Source organism: Anopheles arabiensis, chromosome 3, assembly GCF_016920715.1.
Source record: "Anopheles arabiensis isolate DONGOLA chromosome 3, AaraD3, whole genome shotgun sequence".
Classification (NCBI taxonomy): domain Eukaryota; kingdom Metazoa; phylum Arthropoda; class Insecta; order Diptera; family Culicidae; genus Anopheles; species Anopheles arabiensis.
Window position 1 is genome coordinate 30,337,916 of NC_053518.1, and position 27,226 is coordinate 30,365,141.

At 45.0% G+C, this 27,226-nt stretch overlaps 2 protein-coding genes across 7 annotated transcripts in view; both read right to left on the minus strand.

Moving 5' to 3' along the window:
• Positions 1–163: 163 nt before the first annotated feature.
• Positions 164–9,893, minus strand: LOC120903650 (protein bicaudal C). The gene is made up of 9 exons (XM_040313204.1): positions 9,295–9,893; positions 6,923–7,471; positions 6,798–6,847; positions 6,587–6,736; positions 6,072–6,524; positions 4,370–4,480; positions 4,091–4,198; positions 2,915–3,994; positions 164–2,841 (listed from the first exon to the last, which is right to left on the minus strand). Exons 2-9 carry the CDS (start codon positions 7,125–7,127, stop codon positions 2,188–2,190), a joined length of 2,811 nt encoding a protein of 936 aa, XP_040169138.1. The 5' UTR covers positions 7,128–7,471; positions 9,295–9,893; the 3' UTR covers positions 164–2,187.
• A 3,806-nt stretch (positions 9,894–13,699) lies between these two features.
• The window catches only part of LOC120903039, a 45,590-nt gene continuing 32,063 nt past the window's right edge, over positions 13,700–27,226 (minus strand). For all 6 annotated transcript variants that reach the window (XM_040312226.1, XM_040312225.1, XM_040312224.1 and 3 more), the window contains 6 exons: positions 26,255–26,460; positions 23,551–23,686; positions 22,820–22,953; positions 21,357–21,479; positions 19,676–19,868; positions 13,700–14,713 (listed from right to left, as the gene is read on the minus strand). In XM_040312226.1, coding sequence (XP_040168160.1) covers positions 14,580–14,713; positions 19,676–19,868; positions 21,357–21,479; positions 22,820–22,953; positions 23,551–23,686; positions 26,255–26,460 — 926 coding nt within the window. In that variant the 3' untranslated portion in view covers positions 13,700–14,579. The remainder of the gene's footprint in view (positions 14,714–19,675; positions 19,869–21,356; positions 21,480–22,819; positions 22,954–23,550; positions 23,687–26,254; positions 26,461–27,226) is intronic.

Consider the following 27,226-nt stretch of genomic DNA (forward strand, 5'->3'; position numbering starts at 1 on the left):
TAGTTCCATCATCCCTCGCAGCGACAGGTATTAGTAGTGGATATTTGTAGCGGATTTCTTTGAAATGGATGAAGCAGAGACAGAGGAATCACTAGCAAAACTATGATGGAAATGGTTCGGATGATTGTGTTTTGTTGTTGCTTACAATCATTGGCACAGCCGCTTAAACATGCATATTTTTTTGCGTATAATTTCAACATAATTGCTTTAACAATTTCCAAAATGTAATAATCTACCTAACTATTCGAAGCGAACGCGTGCGAACCTATTACTGAGGTTTCTGGGTTTATTTTATATTTTTTTTCCCCGGTGGAAAAAAAAGAAAGAGCAGTCTACGGGATGAAGGAAAAATAGGCTACGCATGCACTAATCTGATAACTTGTAACAATTTAAATGAATGGAAAAATCTCTAAGAAGTGTAGAGGAGAAGAAGCAAGAAAAAAAAACAAGTATAGTTCTAATGGATAAAACGAGCGGTGGAAAAAGTAATAATGAAGAACACAACAATTTGCACAAACCGCACACACGTTCGATGCAGTTATTTGGGAGGGTTGACGATGACTTGATGAAACCAAGCCGGATACTGATGGGAAGCAGTATGAAAGGTGAGCACTGAGCTAAAAACACCATGTCTAGATCATTCTACCTCATCAGCGGAAGCAAACGCCCGAAGAAAAAGTCGGCTGATGAACGGTAGCTCTCTACAGCTTCATTATCAAAACTACTGCCCTAGTCCTCAACGTATCGTTAGTTGTTGTGCTCTTGGTGTTTCTTTTCTGTTTACAAAGTGCATGCAAACGAAGGAGTATTAAATAAATTATTTTAAAACACCATTCCGCACCATGTCGGCCGTCGGGGTTTTAGTTGATTTCGTGCCTAAGGCGCCATCAACCCTTCCCGTTGTACGACGCGCGATGCAACGCGGGTGTGCGGTTTGTATCTATTCAAAATTAAAATCAATGCAACTGTATGAAAAGCATGCAATTAGAAAAGCGCCAGCAAAAGGACGAGAATCATGCAGCAAAAATGAGGAAGGAAGAGTGCGCGAAGAGTAGTCGCTCGACGGGCGTGAAGGTGTGTTGCGGTAGTACCGCCTGGTACCGATCGAAGCGAGCCTTGCGCTCGTTTGACGCGAGATGGCGCTGCGGTCGTACGGTGGAAGCGGTGGGTAGGGAGTAGATGAAGCGACACTCGATGCTTAGCTGCCCACGGAAGCGTGGCATGGCGGGAGGAGTGAATGGAATTAAAACGAAATTCAAGTTTAAAAAGCGACTCCGGATTTGTCTTGTCTTGAGGAGCCGGCCTCTGTGTCAGTGGCTGCTCGGTTGACTAGTTGCGTCGTGGTACATCGGTTGCTGTTGGCCGCCCGCTTTGTTTGGGCTTCATCCTACACACACACATACACACACTGGTAGCCACTGACTTCGATGTGACACCGGGTGGGAGCGCCGGACTATTGGACCAGGTTCGGGAAAACAGGATTAGCCGACCGGATGCCGTTGCATTTAATTGCAATTATTGTACGTTCCAATTCCCGGTCCTGCCAGCTGCCTCCTTGTGTCAGGTCGAATTCGTGCTGTCTTTGTACTTTGTGTGACTGTCTCTGCTTTGGTCCTTATTGGTTGGAAGGAAAGTGAGCTTCTTATTTCAAACCACCATGACCACCACCACCACCGCCGAAGACGGTGCACGGTCCGGATGAGCACAAAAGTACTCCAGCTGTCCCGTCGGTTGCCATTGCCCGAAGCCTTTTATCTTTTCCGCTTGCGTGTGTGTCTTTTTTTAGGAGGTTCTGCTTTTGCGATGATTAGAGCACAATTTTCGACCCCCTCTGGTTGACAGCGACAGCTGGACAGAAGACTGTTAAATGGGATGGAGTGCAAGCGAATGATACTTTCCGAAGCATTCCAATTTTAAAGGACACTCAAGAGGCTGTAGTGTTTCGCTGCCCCGAACTACTCGATTGTACACACTCGATGTTCAATTATTGCAATTTGCAGGAACGTATCGTCCGCATTGTAAGACGCTTCATTAATTAAGCGCGAGGTTTAATTAATTAGTGCTTAATGCTTCCGCGGTCCAAGGGATCTCATGCCATTAAAGCGCAAAACTCGCTCCCTTCAGGCGACAGCCGCTCGCGCACACACCACATCACACCACCCGTCGAGTAGGCTGCCTCTCCTTAACCTACTGCCCACTGGAGCTCCGGCGCTCTGCACCGGGTGCGGCCGAGCCGGAAAAGCGCGACAGTGACGACGGTAGGGCCGACGGTGACAGGGCGGACGACCCGAACAGCCCACCGCCCTGCCGGACGCTCAGATCGTGTATCGCCATCAGGATGCGGCGGCGCGCCCCCAGCGGCTTAATGTCCAGATTGAGCAGATCCTGATCGGTGAGCGTCTGGAAGACGGTCATGTCGATCTCGCCGTTGATGAAGTTCTTGATGTAGTGCTCGAGCCCCAGCCCGGTCAGGATGGTGGTGACGTCGTTGTACTGGGACATCTGCTCGCGCTGATGCCGCGGTGTCACCTCTATCATGGTGGTCGTCATGTTGTGGCGCGAGTCAGCCGCTCCGCTGCTCGAGCTGCTCGTACTGGTGTTGGCGCAGCCGCTGCCGCCACCACCGTCCCGGCCACCGCCGGTGCTGCTCGAGCTGCTCGTGTTGGCCCAGCTGAGATCGCACGCCTCGAGCGGGGCGGGCGACGACTGGCTTAGCCCGAGCCCCTGCCAGGACAGAGTCGGGGTGCGTATTTCGCCCTGCTGGGGCGACATGTGCATCGCCTTGTAACCCGCCACCACACGCGGATCCAGATTGAACAGGAACGTGTCGGCCAGGGAGCTCTGTAAGTGGTTGCCAAGGTAAAACTGTTAGTCACTTCAGGTGAACGGGTAGACATCGATGCACTGCACCTACCTTCTGCTCGAACGCGAGTGGCGTTCGTTGCTCCAGCTCCGACTGGTAGTGTGGACTTTCCGGCGTGCAGACGGAAAGCCGGCACCGGTTCAATCCGCTCGTCCCGGCCGCGCCCGGACTTTGATGATCGGGCGAGCTGTTCAGCAACGAGTTGGAGGACACCTGCGACACCGAGCCGGACGCGGACGAGTTGCTCTGGAACTGCTGGTCGAGCGAGTTGCTGGAACAGTTCAAGCTTTGGTAGCCGCTCGAATGGATATCGTTGTGGCTACTGTTCTGGCTCACCGTCAGGCTGGTGGAAGTCGAGCAGTTCCCGTTCGAATGCTGCTGATTGCGTTGATGGTGCGAATGCGTCGTGTGATGATGCTGCTGCTGCTGCTGCTGCTGGGCATGATGTTGGTGTTGCTGATTTTGTAGATAAGATGCGCTGCCTCCACCACCGACTCCGTGGCCCGGTACGGACAGCAAATGGGGGCTGGAAAGATGGTTCATCTTCCCTGCCGAACTACCGCCCGGTACTGCCCGCTCTAGCCCGGGTGGGAGCGAAAGCGGCAGCAGCTGATGATGTTGGCCCGTCGGCAGCTTGCCCGGTCCATGCACGTGGAAGTTCTGGAACTGACCCCGCATGTGACTGAAGGCAAAATCAGTCGACGGCAGGGAGGCGGCCGCTGCAGCCGCCGCCACCGCAGCCGCCGCCGCAGCCGCCGACGTAGGCGTTGGCCATCCGACGAACGGTAGCGGATTGATGGGTGACAGCGGCGAGAACGGTGGCGCTACCGGGCCCGCCAACAGTGCCGATATGTTCTGGCTCGTTTGCTGCGGGTGCTCGTTCGGCCCGAAGTACGTGCGCGGTATTTCGGCGACAACGCGCGCCCCACCGCCCTTCAGCAGCTGATGGCGGGCCTCGTAGATGTTGGCGATAAACTTCTCGATGCCCTTGATCACGATGCAGAGCGTGCTCTGGCGGGACTTTTGCCGCACCGAGATGAACACGTCGTGCGTTAGCATTAGCTTGGTAATTTCGTCCGAATCGACCGTGTTTTCCGGGTAGTCGAAGATGAGCGCTATCGGGAGGCTTCCCTGGAAGGGAGGAAAAGGAGATAGAGGATTACACACACACACACTGACACACCGGGACGGACCACATGGACGAATGGGGCCGGTTCCGTTACTCACAATTAATTGCTGCCTCGCTAGGTAGACACCGTTTATGGAGCCAGTTATGGTCACCTGGGAGCGCTTGATTGGCTTGATGTTCACATCGTTTGCATCCGGGAACATTATCTGCAACGGGGGGCGGGTTTTGCAAGCCACCACAGAAAACAGGAGAAATGGGAAAGCAGTGAGAGTGGCGATACCATCTACTAGAGCATCGTTATCATCGACGTGGTCTGGGTTTCACCCCCACGGACGCCGAAACGCCCGCAAGCAGTTCGATATCGATTGGACATTTACCTGTGTACCGGTGCGGTTCATAATTTCACGCAAATTGCTCGACGACCGGCCGAGCACGATCGGATGATGCTGGGTCGAGATTTCCAGCTGCATGTGCACTGGTATTTGGCTCTGTAAATAGATTTATTAGTCTTTAGTAAAGGGTCGAGCAGGGAAGGCCGAGGCATCTCGGTATGAAGGCAGGTTTTGGCCGGCTTCATACCGGAGACAGCCAGAGTAGTCGTTTGGTCGTCTTAGGGGTTTGGAAATGTAATCAACAAACCGGTTGAATTATTCATGATGAATGAAAGATACATGATCGAAATTGGAAATAATGAATTGAATGGAACAGAACTCAGAATTAAAATATAAATTGCAGCTTAGTTGTGTTGTTCCACTGCACGATAGCAACGTAGCTTCGTACGAGTTTAACCTTTGAAGTGGACCATAGTTCAACAGAACTCCAACAGATGTTTATAATACTTATCAAAATTTCAATAAAGCATAAACAAAACCCAAGAAAAACGTCTTAAACCTCTAGTTCTAGTTCTAATCTCTTAAAAAGTCGAATAAACGGTATGTTCAAATCAAATAGAGTTTAACGTCTCCTTCAATAATACTACTAAGAACTGACAGTAAGTATTCTTCTTCTTCTTCTTTGGCTCAACGACCGATGTCGGTCAAGGCCTGCCTGTACCCACTTGTGGGCTTGGCTTTCAGTGACTAATTGATTTCCCCCCATAGCAGGATAGTCAGTCCTACGTATGGCGGCGCGGTCTATTTGGGAATTGAACACATGACGGGCATGTTGTTAAGTCGTACGAGTTGATGACTGTACTACGAGTCCGGCTGTAAGTATTACTTAGTAAGTATTACTTGTTATCAATTTCAACACTTTATTACAAGAAAGATTGATTAAGAAATATGTTAGTAACATTTAGTTCTACAGAAGTCTAGTGTGTTTTCCTCCAAATCTAAGAATCCATTGGATTATTTTCAAGATTTGACGTACATTTTGAAATTAGCAATTCAAACGCCTCACTCGATTTCACAACTAAAAGCTGTCAGAAGTCAAAACTTTCTGTCAAATAAAAAATATAAGTAAAAGAATGATTTTGTTCAACAATGTACTCAGTAACTAGCTTTCAGTTCTGATGTTTATGTCTGGCGAAAAATGTGACATTCTGTAAATGGGGTCCTTCACGATTCTAGTCAGTTTTTTGTATGGAGTTTGACAGTTGGAGGCTGAAATCATGACAAATCATGGCAAAACAAGGTGGAGTTTACATTTATGCCAAGGTGCATTAAAGAGATCTGGTGATGGAATCCAGAATAAAAGTGTATGTAGTCTAGGTGGTTTCATAGCATGTTTTTTTATAACCAAATTTGAACATCACTTTGACAGCATGGTTGAATTTTTTTGTTCAAACAAGCTTTCTGGAGGCTTGACGAAACTCAAAACACTGTTACAATCTTCATTCAGAAACAGAAGCGATAAAAATCAGCATTCTAAATTCATACACCTTGAGATAAGCCCACCTGTATAATATACCCCCTTTGATAGCTGCTCGAAAACTGCAATACAATACAAATAGCTGACAGGCTGAAATTTCAGCCTACGAACTTAAAACGGAAAGGGCCCCAATAAGCTAAAAAGTCTGCGAATATCTGCGAAAAGTCTGCGAAATTCGTCCTCGTCAGAGAAATCTCCCCCTTCACTCACCGCCATATTCTCGCACATCAGGTCCATCAGCCGGCGGGTCGCCTCCTTCACCATGCGCTCCTCCTTTTCCGACCCCTTCACCAGCACGAGCGACGAGTGGAGCTTCGGCCGGGTGGAGAAAATCACCTGCACCCCGTACTCCGCCTCTATCTCCTTCACGTACGGCGTGTCGTTGTCCGGCGGCGTCTTGCCCGGCGCCAGTATCGGCAGCTCGAAGGAGATCAGCAACGGCGTCGAGTTGCGCACCAGCGATCTCGCCCGTTCCACCCCCTCGATGCTGCCGCACATCGACACCTGATTGCTCTTCTCGGTCGGATTCGAACGGTTCGAGTCCGGGAAGTGGATGTGGGTGGCGGTCTCCTCCATAATCTTCTTGATGTTGTTCCCGCCCCGCCCAATGATGAACGAATGGTCCGTGTACGAGACGTCCATCTTCATGATCACGCGGCTACCCTGCGGGTGGTGGAAAAGGGTGGATTAGGCAAGCGTAAAAATGGGAAGTAGATGCCACTTACCCTGGAGTCGAGCCGGGCCATCACTTTATCCTTCGCCCGCAGCACGTCCGCCATCTTGCCCACGATCCGGATATGGGGATCCTTCTTCGTCTTGGCGCCGATCTTCAACCGGCAGGGCCAGCTGACATAGGTGGTGGTCTCCTTCATGATCTGCGGGAAGATGTTTATTACTAAAAAGCTGGACATTTATTATTTGCTCATAGATACTTACATTCGTGAAGAACTCCTCGGCACTATTCATTCCCTCTGAATATGTTTCCACTGAAAAGAGATGTAAACACACAAGTATAATATGACCGTCTTATTGTCGCGATGCACCGCTTGCCCTCCCCTTACCCTTTATCATGTCTTCCAGCTTCTGCCGGTCCACCTTGAACCGTTCCACGTGCAGATCGTCCGGATTGGCGACGCCCAGCTGCGCCGCAATCAGCCGCAGATCGCCCCAATCGCTCTCGACCGACGAGATTTCGCTCGTCGTCTCGCTCGGCGGTCCACCATTCAGGAAGATGTGCTTGTTAAACGACGAACAGGATGCCATCATTTTGCACCGCACCGGGGCTGTACGGGATAGCGCTTCGGCTCGGAGCAAGTAGGGTAAAAACGGTTGGGATTTTTAAGCCTGGAACCAGCCAGCCGGAAGGAAAAAAAAGCAGGGGAAGCCCGGGAATTTGCAAATGTGACTGCGTGTTCTGGGAAATTCCGGGATCTGTGGGTTGCGTCGATTGCGTCTTTATCCTGTCTGTTGCCACAATATGCCACCGTAGCGTGAGTGATGTCTGTCTCTTGCGGGTCGTCTTGCGTTATCGCATCAACATGTCCATCAGAAGTTTGTGGTCAAAGTCTTCAAATCCTGCCAGGATAAACCGATTAATGTTCAATCGTCGTCTGGAGTGGGGAGGGAAAATAAACCGGAAATTAAACCCCAAATTATTATCACTCGATAAGAAATGTTGATGGTTCGTGATGTGATGTGTTATTAGAATCAAAGTTATTGATCGCTTTTTCGCTTGCTAGGAACAGTTTCATCAAACCAAAAAAAAAAAAAAAGATATATTCAAATTTGTAATCGAAAAAACAATATTTACACCTTCACCAGTGTAATCGTGATGAATTGTTGAAAGCCTGGAGTAGAAGTCAGACCGAAAATGTCCATCAACAGTTCCCCGCCTTGTGTAATGTGTGCCATTTTTCAACGCGATCCTTAATCCTTTTCACACCCTGTCGGGTGTACAGCTCGGCTCAAAAACAAATCATCCCTGCCCTGATGACTGATCGTGTTGGTGCAAAAAAGGAAAAAGCTCCGACCATCATCCACCAAAGGAGTAAGACGAGGAGAGGAAGAAAGAAAAAACAAGTCCCCACATAAAGTGTGCCAAACGGGCGCCGATAGCGCTATTATCAGATAACACATAAATCATACCGGTTACCCTTTGCTGTCAGCGGGCACCACGCGAAAGCGCCGAACGGTTGTTTAGCTGTTAGGCATTTGGCGGTTCTGCTATATCTTGTTACCTCTCCCATTTTTCTCCCCTTAAAACATACACACACACAAACACACACATGTGGGTACGAAAGGCATTTGCAGCAACATCTCCGTTGCACAGCCCCATTCACTGGCTGCAACACGATCACACTCGGGCGTCCATATTACTCCCGCCATGGTAGACGCATCGGAGACCGCCGACATGGATGCATTTCCCGGCGGCAGAACATAGTACTACTCACACACACACACAAACACACACACATACACTAATAACCGTCGAGGGCAATTTGTAACAGTTTTTGAGCCGCGTGAGATTTATTCGCTTTCATTCATCGGAAGCAATAAAACGAGCTTGCGAGCTTTTCGGGCGTGCCATATCCTCTTCTCCCACCCCCCAAAAAAAGGGTTGTGGGCAGCATACATCGATCAAATTGTTGCCCATCGAAACAAAGATGGATGGTCCAATTGGGGCTTTGTGGGTGAGTAGGCTTTGGGATGGTTTTGATTTTCTGTTTTTTTTTTTCTTTTTTGTACGTTGCAAGGAGAACAATTGTACAGAAGCTTGAGGCAATTAACGTGTAGTGCGAACGTTTAGTCCAATTAAACTGGGATGCTTTATCCTAGCATTGCGCTCTTCACGATCAAGCGCCCTTAAAACGAGAGCCATTTTTAACGCTTCCAAGATGTCTTTAAAATTTGCACAAAAAATGTTTAAAAAACGCGCCACTGACTGCCCAATTCACAGTAAACAAACAGGTTGTTTTGCTTAAAGTAATGTTTAGATTTGCGTCCTATTGAAAACAGTTCAATAATGCAACAGGTTGTATCGGAAAAAAAAGTTTAAAACTCCCTCTGCGCTTACTCATCATCACGCAAGATCGATGACCTACGGCAAAGATCATTGACCGGGCGATATCGTCAGCGCCGGCAGAAAAACAAACGCGTCGCGCACACAACACAAACGCTGCTAACCGTGTCCTACACACACACCTGTGCCTATCGCTTGGAACTAGCGTATTAGTGTCGCCTGTTTAAAGCGGGAAGCGTAGCAGACACACACACACACATGCAGCCTCCGGGCCAGCGCACAGCATCCCTCAAGGACGCATGTGTATGCGTGCGCTGAGCTGCGCTATTGGCTGACCAACACGCTCAAACACGCAGTGTGCAAGAAGAAGCGAGAGCGAAAGAGAGAAAAGACCGCACTGCGGGAAATATTTACCTCAACAAATCCTTGCCATTAATGCGCTGCTTGCCGCGTACTGGCAGCACGTCCGTTCTCCGTTTCCGTCTGTCCGTCTGTCGCTGTCGAAGCCGGGCGCACGTCAGCAGCCAGTCGTCCGTCACTCAATCACTTAGTAGTGGTGGTAGCGGCAACGTTCCAATGTCCAATGACCACCATTTTTTAAATCACCATATCACACACAGGCACACAACCCGCAGTCGAGCAAGATCGGTTCTTCCTTGTACACCGAATGTAGAAGGAAAAAAGCGCTTTTTTTGCTTGTTTGTCGGACACGGCCGTTCGTTCGGGAACGTGTAGCGCACTGTAGCTGGAAACACTTGGCCGGGTGAACTATTCGTGGTCGTTCTATGTTCTACATAGAACAAAAGCTTTAAGGTTGTAAGCTTTCCGCTAGCAGTGTTGGCTATAGCCTCTTTCGGGGCTCTTTGTATGATTCTTGCTCTGCAAAACCTATCGCAATAGTTAGTGGAGGGACTGGGGTCGATCTTTTGATTGCGATCGCACCGGCGATCTGTAGCGAACTGAGTGGCTCGAGCTGAGCAAAGTGGACAGATTAGCGTCGCGCGTGCGGCAGACTGGGGGACGATAAAGTGCGTGAGCTACCAAAAAGGTTTCGGGTACACAAAGGCGATTTGAAAGGGCGATTGAGTGCCTGGTTTATATCCTGACGTTCGTTGGCTGGGGTGCTGTAGTTTGCGGGTGTACTGTGGTAGTTGAAATATTTCGCAATTTATGTCAGTGCTTCCTACACCTCTAGTCGTTCGGGTAAGTCCTTACGATGGAAATAAATAATATATAAATAACTCATAAAATACAAAGACAAACTGTATAATCTATATATATAAAAATCTCGTGTCACGGTGTTTGTTGCGAGCAACCTCCGAATCGGCTGGATCATTTTCAACGAAACTTTGCACACACCTTATGGTGGTATGAGAATAGGTTTTAAGACTTAAAAATCGTTCAGATGTTACACTAAACTTAATTTAATAATGATTTTCTAACTCCCATACAAAGAGCACGATTGTTGTTGTGTTATATGCGGCACTTTGACACTTGGTGTGAGGAGCCCAGTGGCGGATCTACCGGTAGGCGCACTAGGCGGTCGCCTGGGGCCCCGCCCATTTAGGGGCCTCGTAGATCGCAATTTTATAGTATGCCGTATGGACAGAGTACTAGCGACAAGGGCCCTCGGAAGGATGGCCGTTGGGGCCCCGAGGCTGGCGAATCATTTGCATTCACCCACAACCCCCCCCCCCCCCCCGGTCAGCAAAATTTTTAGAACCTGTGACTGATGATCGAAGGGGCCCCGATGGCATTTCAAGTGTACTGTTCAATATCCCTACAGCAAGTTTATTGCCGCTACCCCCCCCCCCCCCCCTCAACAACATTTACCATTTACAGGGGGCCTCAACTCGCATTTCCGCCTAGGGCCCCCGATACCCTTAATCCGCCACTGGAGGAGCCTGGCGGTTTACACTCGATGATCGGATCCTGAGGGGATACGGGCACGATACAACTATCCCAAGTAACAAAGCAATAATTAAATATTTTAATTTTTTAGTGGAATAACTAAGTTTGTCGGGCCAGCTAGTATAATATAAAATATATGCTGCGGAACTATACAAAAATGACTCTCTTTGCGGGACGAAGACAAGGTAAACTAACGCTGTGAAAGGACACAGTGAATGATGTTGTGGCTGCTGAAAAACACTTAGTAGCTGCTCAATATTAAAAAGACGACATGTTTTAAGCTTTTTTTTTTGAGTGACTTATGATTACTAAAGAAAACATGAACAATGAAATCTTGCTAATGCCAGTCTCTAAAAGAGCCTGACAGATTTGAGAGATATTTATTTTTGATATTAAACAACATAGAATATCCATTATCATGAGATAGTTGGCATCCTTTGACCGATATTTTTGTAAAGCTATATTTCTTCTTCTACGTCGTTTTTTTCTTCTTCTTATTCTTCTTCTTCTTCATAATCTTCTTCATCGTCTTTTGCTGACCAACCGTTCTCGGGCAAGGCCTGGAACTTATCAAGTGACTTATTGATTACCTTTATCCTGAAATTCACGCCTAGTATGGGAGGTACGCTCCTATACAGAACTTAAACCCATGACGGGCATGTTGTTAAGTCGTGCGAGTTTACGACTGTATCAAGGCAGCCAAATTACAAATGCAGTTAAGAGAATATACGTATTAGGGATACATCCGTTTGAAAGAGATGTGTAGAAATTGTGTAGAATATGGCAGGACTCTCAAAAGTTTGATCTCAAATCAACAATTAATCTTGAAGAGATTGCATGTTTTCACTTTACTAGAGAATTTTCCGTGTGAATCAGTGCACTGCCTTGCTGGGAAACGTGACACTCAGCTCAGAGGCTTCAGAGGGTGTCCATGGGTGCAGCAGCCGAACGAAGTTTTATTCGATTTAGACAATTTTGTGCTGTGTATATGTATTTCGGTATAATTAATTCTCAACGTCCGCAGTAAAAAGAAAGCTTACCTACGCTTGGCTACAGCGCGTCACATCGAGTGATGATTGCATTGGATTTCGGATTACTTGTTCCCATATATTGCCCAATGTTCGGTCATTCTATTCACTGTGACGCTTCTGTAGCCAATTGAATTGGTTGATTGAAACATATAATTGAAATATCGTTGAATTTTATCATTTGATTTAGTGTCAAGAGAGATAACTTATATGAAAACGGTATGAAGTGAAGCGTAGTAAGGCAACAAAGATACTTAAAAAAGTAACAATACAATCATAAAACTTCTTTGATAAAAGAAAAAATGTCAATCCAAGTTTTTTAAACGCCTGACCCTTAAAAAAGAAATCCTAGTACCTTTCAGATGAAACACAACATAAACCTAATACTACGGACGTCCTTCTATGCACTTGAAAGGACATTGTTTCCTTCCCTTTGGTTCCTGACACTCCACTCCAAGTACCACCTCTTGGTGACAGCATAGTGCAGGCATCAGATTGACTTCATGTAATAAACGAGCTACCCGTCAAACATGTAACACGTCGATAACGAAGCACAAAGAAACAGGATACATCGAGGGGCAAAATAATAATAAAGAATAGAAAGAAAAAAACCGGGTTGGCCAGCGAATAGCGAACATTGGAAAAGTAGTGTACTGAAAAAAGTAGAAGCGGACAAACCGTGCGCTTGCACCAGCCGACAGCTTGTTAATTGAAGTGTCATTCTAGTACGGACTTTGATTAAGCCGTTTTAGCGCGTGAGCTCGTTTAATTAACTGCTGGGTTGCAGTTGTTCGTCACGGTGAGTGCGTGACGCTAGCATGTAGGGGAGAGAGTTTTTTTCTCTTCATATGTTACTTTTTTTTCTTACTTCTCTATGTGTGGCATACGTTATCGCATTCAATTATGTTAAGTGTTATTTTTTCTGGAAGCGATAACACTGTGTGTGAGCTGTTAAGTGACAAACGCATGTTGATTGTTTCAAACTTGGACGTCAAGCTTAATTAGTAAAATTACTTTTCCGATGAATAAAAATAGAAAGACTGCTTCCCGACAGACTGGCAGCTAGTTAAAAAGTGTTGATATAATTAAGGCCTATTTCATTATACTTTTGATGCTCGAGACATTTTTCAAAATTGTTGATTCTGATAATTGTTTTTTTTTTATAATTTATTTGCATTTCTCTCATAATGTACACCAATTCAACGATAACAACAAATGGATCATATTTCAACGAAAATTTCAATTTTTGTGGTGGAAACCTTTATTTATTTTTGAAAATACATCCTACTAAAATGTGAACTGAGCTGAATCAACTAAAAATAGTAGCACATAGTAATTTTATATCATTATTCAACTTAGTTTCTTTGTTCATTTTGAAAAGATGAAAGATTTTTGTCATGACAATAATTTAAAATTAACTAGAAATGTACTAGAACTAGAAACTATGAGAATGTTACCAACCAATTCTCAAAGCTTCCTCCCGACAGCGCACACATAAAACAGTAATAAAAAAAGATAAAAAGAACAGAATATATCATTATTAATAAGAATAACTATGAAATTGTCGAAACGATACAGTAAACGAGAAAGATAAATATGGCAGACATTTTGCCGAATAATGTGTATAGAAACAATACAGATTTTCAATACACCTGCATATCCAAATCACATACCCAAAATAAACACAAATACAAAACTCTGTTTGTTTTCAACGTGAAACTTAACACAACACAAAAACAGCCATTTTCAAAATCAATAACCAATATTAACCAACCATGGACCATACAAATATCCATCACAGCTCTTTTCCATCCCTTACCTTCAAGAGCAACGATAGTCAATACACACAAAAAAACAAACATCAGCAACCCATTACAACCTATTTTTAACATACGAATTTTATTGTTTTAAATTGGCATCCTGGCGGCATCCCACCGCAACGCTTCAGATTGTTTTTGTGTGTTCGCACATTTACCAATACAAAATCTGCACGATCGAAACCGTGTTGCCGCTTAGTTTACTTTATTTACTTTGTGCCTATTTCCAGGCATCCTCATCTCCAAAGTGCAGTTTTGATTGAGTTTTTTTTAGATGTATTTACAGTTTATGTTTTACGGTTTACGATTCTTTCACTGTTTTGCCTTTTTGATTTCAACATGTTTGTAGTTTTTGTTATTCTATTTCGTTTTCCCTAACAAAATAGTTGTCTCATGCGCGTGTTATGTCTATTGTTACAGCAAATGGTTTGCTTACTTGTTTGTCTTAAAAATGGCCACCTATCTTACCTTACCACTATGGTGTACACTTATCAATTGAACTACTTATGGTCTATCTTATTTACAGGGATTGTTTACTTCCTTTGCCCACTCTCAACTACCTCCGAACAAAAACCGTACGAAACACTTGCAAAACAAAACACAACACAAAGTTTTAAAACAATCTAATTAACAACTGTAACACATTACTACTACATTGTACATCTAAAAAGCGGCATTTTTCGGCGTCACTGTCCTGCAAGCTTCACCTTACAGGCTGTCCAACTGTGTGCAGTGTGCACGCTTCCATTGTTGAAATCTTTCATCCGTCAAGGCATTATTCGTTCGTTTGCGTTGCAGCCTCTACCTTCCGAGGAGTTGTTTTTAGTACGCTCTCGCAATAATGAGACTTTTGCGTGATTTTCTATGCCATTTCTGAGCTGTTTTGAACTTTGCACACGCGTGTGCCAGCTTATATCTTAATCACTTCCTTCAGGTTGTACAGTCAGGAGATGCCGACGCGCAGCGAGTACAGCAGCACGGTGCAGATCGTACAGACGTAGAACGCAATCCAGCCCACCTTCACGTACGCTCCGACCTGCTTCGTGGCGGAGGAGGACGATGTAGGTGATTTGTCCGCTAAAAAAAAAGGGAAACGAAATTGCATTAGTAGGGTTCAATTGAAAAATAATAATATCTTCGATCCAGAACAAAGGAATGTAGAGAAAATAAATAAATCAAATACACAGACTGAATACCGAGCTGGATGTCATGATATACTCCATACCAATCTCAAGATTTACTTCTAATCAACAGACTACACAAAATACCATACCAAACATGAATAGAGGAGCCTCATACCCGATCTTTCCGTCCGCTTTTGAAAGCCTGCTCGAACCGGAAATTCAAATCATAAATACTCCAGCAAACAATGTTTTTCCTGCTTCATTTATTTGATTACACCGAGACTCGCCGCCCCTTTGCAATGAACTTCAAAGATACTCCCTCAAGACATTACACTGAACCCTTTGCCCGACCCTCTACCCACTTGTCTTGAGATTTGGTCGGCACGAAGAAACTGCACAACGAATGGGGTTCGTTTGTGGCCAAAGTTATGATCCATAAAACTGGCCAACTCTACCCTTCGAAATGTGTATTTCCGTCATCCGGAACCGGTTGGTGCGAGGGCTGCTTCTTCGCCCCCCCCCCCCCCCGCCTCTTCCACCTCGTTACGGGCTGGTCAAATATCATTCTAGGGATAGAATTCAGCTGTTGAGATGTCGGTCAGTAGTGGCTAGCGCATGAATGGTATAATTTTCCACCGAAGCTTTGCGGAAAAGATGCCTCACCAGGCACCAGTCTGATCGGAAGCGCCCGTGCAAAGCAACCCAGTCAGGCAGTGAAAATTTGTAAGAAAAACGGTGGTTGGTATGTGTGTGTGTGTGATTGGGGGCGCACTGGTTGAATGAGTTTCGGAACTGCAGCTTTCGGTTACTGCTGGGAAAGGTTTATTAGTTCTTTTTGCAAAGGGGAAGGATGGGTATCCTGCACCCTGAGTAGGATTGGAGCACAATTCGAAGGCAGTTGGGGAGATGGGTAGCTACTAGGCTTAAATTTCCTGCAACCGGGAGTACTGGCTTTCCGGTTCGGGGTGGAGGCAAGGAAATAAAGGGAGAGCACTTTCAGCCAAACCGAATGGTTTCCTTCCTAAATTCCGGAAGGAAAAAGGGGTTATATCATCTGAAACCCGCACCATCGGAGTTTGTTTCCCTAGCTCTCAACTCGGCTTTGTTTCCATGCCGTAACGCAGTGCAAGGGATGGTTTTTGACGGTCAGGGAATAGGAAAATTTTGTGGCTAGGCGCTGGATTGGTAGAGGGAGAAAACCGGACGAAATTGGAAAGATATTCAAGCGATCGAAAAATGATTGCTGGACGGAATATTTGGACCAAGTTTGTTTAGCAGCTTTTTTGAGATACGGCGTGGAAGAATATGAGGACGGGCTTCTTAGGAAGTATTCAATGAAGAATTGAACTAAATGCTCTTTGCCTTCCAAAGTATCATCGGTATCTGAAAGACTTTCAATCAATTTTATGCAAAAGGTAGACAAACGTACCATGAACGTTTGGATTCAAAATAGTTTTAGAATACTCACAAACTTTTTCGCCGAACTCATACAATTTGCTAATCAATGAAGATCTGCTTGTGAACTTGTACTAGTTAGAGCAGGAACTTTAAAACATGATTGGATTACAGTCCTATGCCAGAACAGTCGCAACAATGTGCGGGTCATGAAACCTATACCTGTCCACGACTTGTTGAAATACTTAATTGTTTCCTAATCTATACCATTCTTGGGACTGATCCGACTTCTACCATGTTCCCGAACTCTCTCTCTTCTTGAAACAGATCTAGAACTCAAAACAGTTCTTGGACTGGTTTCAATACTGTAACAATTATGGATCTGTTTCCAATCCTATTCTGAAGATTTCCCTGTACTCATCCTAGTTCTGGAGCTGAATCCGACCCCAAAAAGGTCCTGCACACATTACAAATTTGGACAGGACCTAGAACTGATCCCAAACCCCTTGAAGGTCGAAGAATTGATCCTGAGTCCATGTAAATCTTGGAACAGATCACGAACCCAGTAGACGGTCCAGGAATTCATCTTGAAGCCCCATTGGTTCTTAGAACCTATTCTGAATCCATGACAGTGGTGGCACTGATCCTTATCCTATGGCAATACTTATCATGGAATTGATTCTGACTCCTTTTATGGACATATAGTTAATTCCGATTGAATTTCGATTATAAAACAGATCCTGGTTTTGGTACAGAAGGTTGGATTGTTCAAAACGCACTGCTCTTCAATAATTTTATAGCGAATACATTTCTAAACTTCTCCGTTAAATGACGCCAAACAGGTTTAAGCCACAAAGTTTGCCACCGTTATTTTCTGAGCAAGTCTTGATCTGAACCGTAAAAAACAGCCACAAATTGTCCCACTCATCTTCTTAACTCGCTCGGCCGGAAACGATCTGCAAGCACGCGGTAATGCATCATCGAGAGCCGGTAAAAGCGTACACACTTGCAAGCCACTGTACCCGAGCAAACTCGCTTTCGCCACTTTCGGATGGTCGACCGGAGCAAGTACGGAAACATGAATTATTGTGACCATTTTTCACACATTCGCTCCAAAATGTCCACCGCCCTAAACCAGCCACGATTTGCTCCAAACATGTACACGTTTGTTTGGCGTAAGATTTCGCATCCCATGCCCAGGAAGCTGGTAAAACCTCAGAAAACCCTTCCAGCGCGGTAAGTGGCACTGGGTACATTGTGCGCCCCAAAACCACGCACGACTGAGCAGCAGCAGCAGTAGCACTAGGACAACCATTCGGCATCCATTTCCGGTAATGATTTATATTTAATATCTTTCGCTCAGGCGGCTACCGGCAGACGGAAGTGGACCTCCGTTCCGTGCCATGGCGTGTGGTTTGTAACGCAGGGAAGTGCCCACAAATTCGGCACTCAGTGTATGCACTTTCCCTGCGGGCACACACTCGGGCGGGGATAAACGGGATGTGCCAAATTTTGCCAGAGCTTTTCTGGCCAGAGCCAACGGCCGCCGGCTGCCGGGGCTGCAAAGATGGATGTAGTTACGGGGTGACTCAAGAAGGACAGACCCGTTGCGCACATTCAGCTCGGTTTGATGCAATCCCACTGGTGGCGTTGGTGAACGCAATGCTTACTTCAAACTGGGTCCCTGAAACTTTACACACTACCCCACCATTAGCTGTGTGTGAAGAGCCGCCCTGGAGCGTTGCTGTACGTGGCTGCGATGGGGTTTGGGGTTTTGTATTAACATACTTCTGTGGTTGAATTTATGAGGCGATAAAATGCAGATACGGCAAAACACGGAGCATCCGAGCTTCGTGCCCGGCGGGCTTACTATCGCTTTCGATTGGATGTGTTTTACAAGCTCTAATCGAGCGGCACCCGGGCAGCGAGTGATAGCACGTTGAGCATACGGGCATTAGCAACCATTCATGTGTGGGTTTTTGTCTAAGAAAGAGCGACAAATCGTTGCGCTTTGAGGGCCAACCGGAGTGGATCTGATGCAAAGAACAAAGAGCATGTACGGGAAGGAGAGTTGTGCAGGCAGTAGGGTGTGATAAAAGAAGAGGGAACTCCTTTTTATGCTGAGGCAAGTAATGACGATATGAAAAACAATAAAACCATGTGAAGATGTTCATGATTGTCATTCAACGCAGAAATATTAAAGGAAAATATATAAAAGAAAACAATTTCATCATTAAAACGTAGCTACCATGACTAAAATAACCCTAAAAAAGCAATTAAAAATTAAGATTTGCATACTTTCAGGCGCTAATTATTACGGATTATGATTGGATTGAATTTAGTTACCAGTAAAGGTCAGATCATGAAGAAAGGGAGCAGTTTGAGTTTCATTTAGCTTTTTTATCCTAATTTCTTCTTTGGTATTTTAATATTTTTGGCTTTTATACATTGATATCACTGGCTTTATTGAAGCTTTATATTACACACTTTTGCAGTTCAAGTTTGTAGACACTATCTCAATTAATCCTGATAAAGCATTGCATGGAAATCGGTTTCTGTATCCTCATTTGCCAACTTAAATTTATCTATGTAGGAAGGCACTGAGATATTTTTGAAATCTTAACAACATTGTATTAAAACTGACCTCAGCCGCTCAAGAGATCCTATGTAAGGTTACATATATTTATTGTAAAATTCGCAATGCTTGTTTGTGGCCGATTATAGTTTAATAATACAGAGATGGTTTACTTTTATATTTCTAAAGCTAATAATCTCTTCCATTCGTTGGTTTGCTCCTTATCAAGTATGAAAGTGTGCTTGTAGTTATTTACATCGTATGTATTTCATAGGAAAAATGTAATAGTTTAGTGAATTATCAATGTAAACATTGAAGTACTGGTTGTTATTGACATTTCTGCGTTGCTATTGTTCGCGCCCAAACATTAATTGAGGCCGGAGGGTTCGCCAACGCAGATAGGCGTTGTTGTTGGTTTTGAACTTTTAAAGCAGGCAGACGTGCTGAAGGAATAAACGCCACCAGAAAGCCAATCCCGTTTGGTACCCATTTCTCGTGTTCAAGGAAAGAAAATCGGTCTTCCTCCAGGCTGAAGCCTCTACAAGCTTCAGCTCTTTTTCCGCTGGTTTGTTTTTCTACCAGGTTGAGACCTCAACAAGCCTCAACTCTTGCTCCTCGCTTTCACATCCCTATTGGGGTAGTGCTGTCCCCAATAGCTACTTTTGAGAACTCCTCTGGTACAGTGAATAAAAAAACAACTGTAGACTTCTGCAGGCAAATTAAAAATGAACTCTAATTGCCGGTACTAAAACAAAATAACACATTTATGGATCGAACATGCCAATTAGTGCCCTCATTTTCAAAGGACTCTCACTTTACCAATCTGTCCAATTCGGCAAACAAACAGAAAGAGAAAATATAATCCCCGCATTGCAAAAACAGCGCTCGCCTGAAAGTATGCAACCAGGCGCTACATAACAGGCTCCTCCGCTCCAGTATTCTTACCTTTGTATCCGTTCACCGTTAAGTACATGTCGCTCTGATCGGGCTGATCACCATCGTACACGGTGTGCTGATAGATTTGGTTGAGATTGTGGCCGCTGGACGAGCCGGTCGCCAGTATCCTCGGCCGGTCCTCCTCCACGTACCATTCGCTGCTCTCGTCATAGATCCGGTGTATTGTCGCTTGGCATTTGAGCTGCAAAAATAAACACCGGAAGGAGGGGTGGGGGACAGAAGTAATTGTTAAATAATTGTGCTCGTTTGTTTTGGGCTGGAGTACCCCGAAAAGGAGAGGCATTGGAATTGGAAAAGAAATATACACTAGAGAGAGAGAAAACTCGGTGCAAATAAACGGGTTTTGTCTATTTTTCCCGACTGTGTGTGTCCGTTTCAGCACCGATTGTAGCTGTACGCTTGTACCGAGCAGCAGCATAATGATAACAAAGAAGCAATTGCCGATCAGCAGGAAGCAGCAGCTCCATAGCAGATGCCAGTTTCCGGTGTTCCGTTGCACTTGTGCTAAAAATCCAATCCTTTAGCAATCTTACCAAACAAGGTGCAAAGGGGTCTGGTCGAGGCGGAAAGCCAGTGTTGCAAAGGTCCCCCGAGTGTGCGCCCCGGGTTTCGTAGAAGAAAAAGCGTACCGGAAGGAAATTTGCTTCACCCTTGCACCCCGCCCTGCAAGTGCAAACGGGCAAGCTTCCGGTTACGGATGTACCCGTTGTTTGAATCAATTAAACTTTTAATTAACAGCATTCGTTCTGCTCGCATTGAGGGAGCTGTTTTTTTTACTCCTACTTTCTCGTTTCCTGGTCTCGGTTCAACCCTCTCACAAGTCTACGTTTTCTATTCATCTGTTTGGCAATGATTTGTGTGTTTTACTCTGTATATGTGTGTGTTCTTCTTTTTCTCTTCGTTTCGCTCGACTCTTCGGGCTAAAACTCAAAGTGTTTGTCTTTTAAGAATTAAACCAACCGATGGAAAAGATAGAAAAAAAAAACACAGATAGTGCCCGCTGTCTCAGCGGAAAGGAACCGACCCATGTAACCTCTAATGGTGGACGCGGAAGCTGTTCCTCTCTGTCAACCACCCCTTTCTTCGCTTTGCCGAGGCGGTTTGATTGTCACCGGCGAAACATAATGATAACATTCTGCAACGCCTGACCCTGACGGCGTGCGGCGTTTTCCATCAAGTTTTTTTCGCTTTGCAAGCAGTTGCACCGCCAACGTCACCTGTGCTGCCGATCCCAGCTTTACCGGAAAAGATTTGTCTTCCGGCGATCCACCCGGATGGGATCTTTTGTACCTTTCGGGCGGTGTTTTTCTTTTTCTTCTTTTCCTTCGCTCTCTATCTCTATAATTTACCTTTTTCCCGTTTTCTTTCCCCGTTTCTTGCCATCCTTTCCTCCCCGGGAGGGTTTTTTTTTCAGCATGATTAACACAAGTGCTAAATATTAATTACAATCTTCAGCCAAGACTTTCTTTTTTGCAGAAGAGAATCTTTTGTACAGACTTTAGTGCAGCTGGAAGTGAGTACAGAAAACGATGGACTTTTTTGTTATACACCGCACCAACAGGAAAAACAAATTAAATAGTGATTTTGCTTGCAACTTTTCCGGCTTCATTGGTATACAACGAAATAAGCTTTCCCACAATGTTGTGTGATTTACGCTTTACTATATTACCTTGAGCTTGCCCTTGATGAAGTGCGCGTGGGCAACGAGAATATTGATGCCCAGGATGGAGGTCTCCAGCCCCGTGTGCGTATCCTTGATCGGTCGGTACTGCTTGTAGTACTGCGGGATGATCTGGCGAGAGAGAAGAGATTCATTCAAATCATTAAAATATGCAAAAAAAGACAAACTGTTGTAAAAGCATCAAGTATTTACTTTCAATCAATTAATATGATTTCTTGTTTGTTGCTTTTAACCGGATGAGCCCCCTTTTCGCATTCACTCGAATGAAGCACAAGCTTCACTTGGAAAAGCTTAAAATTTTGAAACCCATTTCCATTTGCCACCCAGACTGAGTGAAACTCAATTTTCCCAAGAAATTCGACAAAAGCCTTTTCAAACGAGCTCATCCAACCCGGGAGGCGAGGTGTGGCAATGAAAGCTTCGTCACGGTGTATGATGGCGACCAATAAAAACCGTCTCCACACACACACGCACACCTATCATGCGGATGGTTACACGAACACGGTGCGTTTACTCAGAAGTCCTCCCCGGTGGGGGAGCAGGGAGATGAAAGTGTAAATTCAATTTCCCCACCGAATGGGATGTTTTTTTTTTGGTATGTGGCTTCAAACCGCAACCGTGTTTGACGTCTCGATCGGCTGGGCCCAGGGAGACCAATCGCCCCCGTCCCGATTCCTTCACACTCGCAGTAGGAAATGGATGAAATTACGAAAAATTCGATTTCCATCCATCGATGGTGGTGGTGGTGTGAAGGGGTGGATGAAATGGAGAGTTGCCAGCGGCAAAACTGATGATTCTCGATTGAATCGTTTGCTTTTCATCACTTCACGCGTTTTGTGGTGAACAGCGGGGCTTACGGTGCGGCGTTTGCGACGGTGGGATGATGCTTTTTTACCAACAAATTAGAGCGCCAAAGAGGGAAGGCGAGACAACAAAATGGAGCAGCAAAAAAAATAAAACATGAAACACGTGCCATTGAAAAGGATATATCTTTAATCTGTGGAGATTTTCCGATGAAACGCAGGCGCCGGAGCGTTTTGGCGGTAAATTAGTACAAATCGGATTGTATTTAAACGTCTCGCCGGAAATGAACGGATTCGCGGCGTGGCACGAGCTTTCGCCCCCAAACCAACAGCGAAACACACGCGTATCCCTTTTTGCGCGGTACAGGAGAGGCACGTTTTTATGGCATAATTCTTCACTGGAAATGTGGTAAACCCCCAAGCCCACGATCTATGCTTTCCCCTTTCGCTTGATGGCGCACACCAAAAACACAGATCCGTCCAGCTCTCCGCTTGCTCGCTCGCGGCGATGTTGATGAATGCGTTTTTGCCGTAAATCAATAGACCGCATGTGGTTCGGGGGCAGGGTGGTTGGCAAATATGTGATTTGCTCCCATCCCCACTTTCCGCGTGCCCCTGTGGATGGGTGGGAAGCGCAATAAATCTTACCGGTACGTCATTAATCGTCCACGTCAGATTTGCCGGCGGTTTAGAATTAATCGAGGTGCAGTTGCCCCGCAGGATGTCGCCCGGCCGGTACCGGCTCTGCAGGCCCGTTATTGATGGTTTTTCCGGCGGGGGTTCTGGGTGGTGATGTTGTGTGGTTGTTTTTTTTTGTTTTTGTTACAGCCGCATATTCCCCCGATTGACAGCGATTGAGATGAAGGGTAAAGAGAGAAAAAAAGAGAAAGCAAGAAATGTTTTATTAAATGATTAGCGACGCACGGATTATTGCGCTTTGTGACGTAGTCGTGTAACAGTGAGCCTTTTAAATATGTTCATTGATTATTGTAAGATTGAAAGAGGATTATTTTCCATCCCTTTCCTCTGACTGACTGTACATCAATCGATTAAATAATATGTGTTTTTACTACTTTCTTAAAATTTTTAAGAACGTGTGCAACGCCTGAAGTTATGCAAAGGAATTTTATAACGTTTGTGTAACGTTTTAGCAACATGACGTTCGTTTAAATTAATAACAAATATAACGTTGGTGTTATTTATGTGATAATAAGATAAAACAGTATTGGCTTAAATATGTAAAAAAGTAATCAGGTTAATATATTTACAATTTGCATACATTTAGGCGCTACAAAGGTGTTGCAACGATCAAATTATGTATTTTGAAAATTCAACAAAAATCTAAAGGAATTGTTTTAGAAGCTTTTTATTCTACTTACCTATGACCTCCATGTCACCCGAAACTATCATGGTGTGGAAGGAGGGCGCATCGGCCGACACCTCGCAGCTGTACTTTCCCGAAACATTCGTTTCGAGCGCCTTTATAACCACATTGCTCTCGTTCGATAACGATCGCTGAAAAGGAAATGATGTTTTACGTTCAATTTAACTTACTCAAAGGTTAAACGATGATGGGAATTATATAAAAGCATGTTTAAATTTAATCAGTCCGGTTTTTGGCCGTGCATGAGAAAGCCGCCAAGTAAATAGCCTCGGCCAGACATCAAAACCCCCATTCAAGAAAGCTCCTTGAGTGGACCACGCTTTCCACTTTCAACCTTGCCCTTGTTTTTCTTCATCTCTTATCAATTTCAGCCAATTCCGTACCGCTAGTACGAAAAGCGCTTAAAGATTCGCAGCAAAAGAAAACAAAACAAACCAGCAAACCGCCATAAATCGACGAGATAATTTAAGGCTGCTCTAAACAACTCGACCGATCTTTCTCCTCTTATCCCTTCATCCCTCTGTGTGTGTGTGTGGGCACCTGACCCGCTGCGGAACCAATCTTTCATCCCAAAACCCTAAGCAGAAAGAGGTAAAATATTTTCTGGGTTTTTTTTGCTCTCCTTCTCTCTTTTCAAGGTGTGGTTGGGATTGTTTCGTTTTTTTTTCATACAAAATATTGCAATTTTTGGTTTAGTCAGACCTTTGCGCATGGAGCACTTCGCAGCATTTCCCTTTCTGCCTTCCACTTTCTGCTTCGAGCCGCGTACAGTGCAGTGCAAATAATTTGTCGCAAAAGCTTCGCAAAACCCTCGGCTCCCAGCATCAACTCTTCTCTTTTTTGTGTTTTTGTTTCTTTTCTCGCCTCTTGTCTTGTTTTTCACATTCTGCTCGCAAAAGATATGGAAAAGCCAAACCCACCGACTCCCGGCGCTGATCGTGCCCCTTTTTGCCCCTCGCACAAAACGTGCCGGTGCCGTTGCCGTCGCTACGTTATCGCAGTTGTTTATTGACTGGAAAGCAACAAAAACAGACATTATTTCTGTCTTATCTTGAGCAAAGCACGAGAAACCACGGGTGTGGGGGGGAAGTAATCGAAAACGAGGACGTGGGACGGGACGGGTGTTCGCGAAACCTTTGGACCTTTCTCCCTTACCCGTTTGTGTGAACGGCCGGACCAGATGGGGCAGAAATAAAAGCTGCCCGCGTGGATGGTGGCAGCTTCACCAGCGCAATAGAAAATGTACAATACACAAGCACACACACAAAAGCCAAACAAACATACACACTCATTAAGCAACCTTTAAGAACCAGTTTTGGTCCGAAATCTGATGGGAGTAAGCTCGACAGGAAACAGCACCGGGGCCAATGGGGAGGCCAAATGCTTCCCAAACGCGACGCAAAAACCGAAAACCAAAAAAAAGAAAAACCATTCCCATTTTATTGGTTTCGCCAGTGGCCGTGCTTTTCCTCTGTTGATAAATAAAACACTTTCAGCATCATAATAATGTGGCCACCGTCCCGGCGGAGGAAGCTTTATGAATGTGAGGTCCAACGATGGGGTGGATGAGGAAGCTAGAGTGAGCAAATGGAGGAGGAGATGGAATAAAGGCATCATTCCGACCATTTCCCCTTGAGCGGTGCGTCTCAGTGCGGCAAGGGCAGAGCAGAGGGTGGAAAAGCTTTTCGCCCGAGCACCCGTCAGCACACCGAGAAGCACTCACGCCCATTATTCCCAATCAAGATGAATCGATCGAAACCGAACAGATTGGTTTCGTTGTCCGATCGTTATCCGGACAGCCCGCATGATGGATGATTATGATGCGAGGAGGAAGGACGACGATCGTGAAGGAGCGGGATGGTTGCTGGCCGGAGGGGGATGAGGGTAAAGATTGAAATGAAATTAGAAATACCGTTCCAGGCTTCTGCCGTTCGTCCAGGTCCGTCAGCTTTCCATTTTCTTAGTCGGAATCGAATTCGACTTGTCAAGAGCGAAGTGCATTAGAAATTCATGAGGGGATTCATGAGGGCTCTCGGGGCGAACCACATGAAGCTTGCGCTGTCCGCTGTCGTACAATTTTGTGTGTTGCGTTGTTGTGTCTTCAAAAGTGGATTTTTTTGTGTAGCTCGGTCTGTATGGTGAGCTTTCTATTCATTATTAGACTTTTTAAAATAATTTCTTGAGCGGCACTTAGAGCGACAGTCACTCTTCGCTGGAAGAAAACCCCAAATTAAAAGCATTTACATTTCCATCTGTCCTGTTTCATGTGTTTCTCTCATCTGACCAACAAAAAAAGGGTACAATCTGCCATCGAGACAACCTCTCGAGACCATTGCGACAGTTTGTTGAATTTTGAACAGTTTCCCGAAGGGCCAGAGGACACCTTCCCGGAACAATAACGGCGCCGAAAAGCCATGCTTCCGTGGAAACGCAATAGAATAAACACTTTTGCAAACCCGATTTGCATCCGACCTTACTTGTTTGCTGGGTGTAAAATTGTCACTTGCGATGAATGCTTGAAAGAACAATTAATAAAGGCAAATGGTAGTTACAGCCATCCACTACCTTACTCCAATCGGAATCGGTGCTGTCGTCCGGAACTTACTTTCTGGAAATCCCTTCGCCCTTCTTAATAATTCTGTAAAACGATACCAAAAAGTTGATGCGCAAACAGCAGCACCATTCGAAGTGCTCCTTACCTCCACGTCGACGGCGCTGAACACCTTCATGGAGGGTTTTTCCTGCGGCGTGTAGCGGTAGAACTCGCGCTTGCCCTTGTACCACTTGATCGAGTAGAGCCGCTCCTTGTCCTCCAGCTCGTAGTCGCAGAACAGGTGGGCCGAGTCGCCCTTTCGCACGGCCGTCGGTACCGTGACGCGTACATTTCGCAACCCCACCGATACTTCTGTAACGAGTCGGAAGCAGTGGCGGTGAAGGTTATTTTGTCCCGGTTGAATAGGTTGAACTTTAATGAGGGAAGGGGTGTTTTCTTGGAATCGGTTTAAAGAGGATTAAATAAAGGTGGTTGAAGAAGTAGGGGTGTGTTTTTTGTTACCGATGCAAAGGTGAATTTAATTTCACTAATATCCAATTACACAGGTATTAGAGCTTTAATCGCTCATTGTTTTACCACAATTATTTGGAAGGGTGAATTTATTTGCAAACGAAAATACATGTCTTTGGCATAAACAATATGAGGAAACAATTATATTTAACCTACTCTGATGATGGTTTTATTGAGATGATAATGCAGAAAAATGAAATTCTACGTTATCTAACCTTTTAATTGTATGGTTTTGATACACTTTGTCATTAAATTGATAAATAGTCACACTATTTTACCTTTTTGGATGAGTGTGTCTGTATTTTTTATAACTCCTTCTTTGTGGTGATAGTACTAAAGCTGATGCTTTTCTCAGTGATGCTGATGTTTTAATGTGAGTGATGTTAAATTTCTCAGTGACAAGAAGGAAAATGTTTGCATATTCCAATTAATAGCAAATGAAACGCTTATATCTTAAAAAAAACACATATTTTTTCATGAATACCAAAACATAATACTACAGAAATTATCTTTTTTCGACCGATCCTGTGTACCCATGATGCTGTTCGATATTGTTGCTAAAGTTGCGGTGCATTGTGTTCCTATGGTGATAGTGCTCCCGATCGTA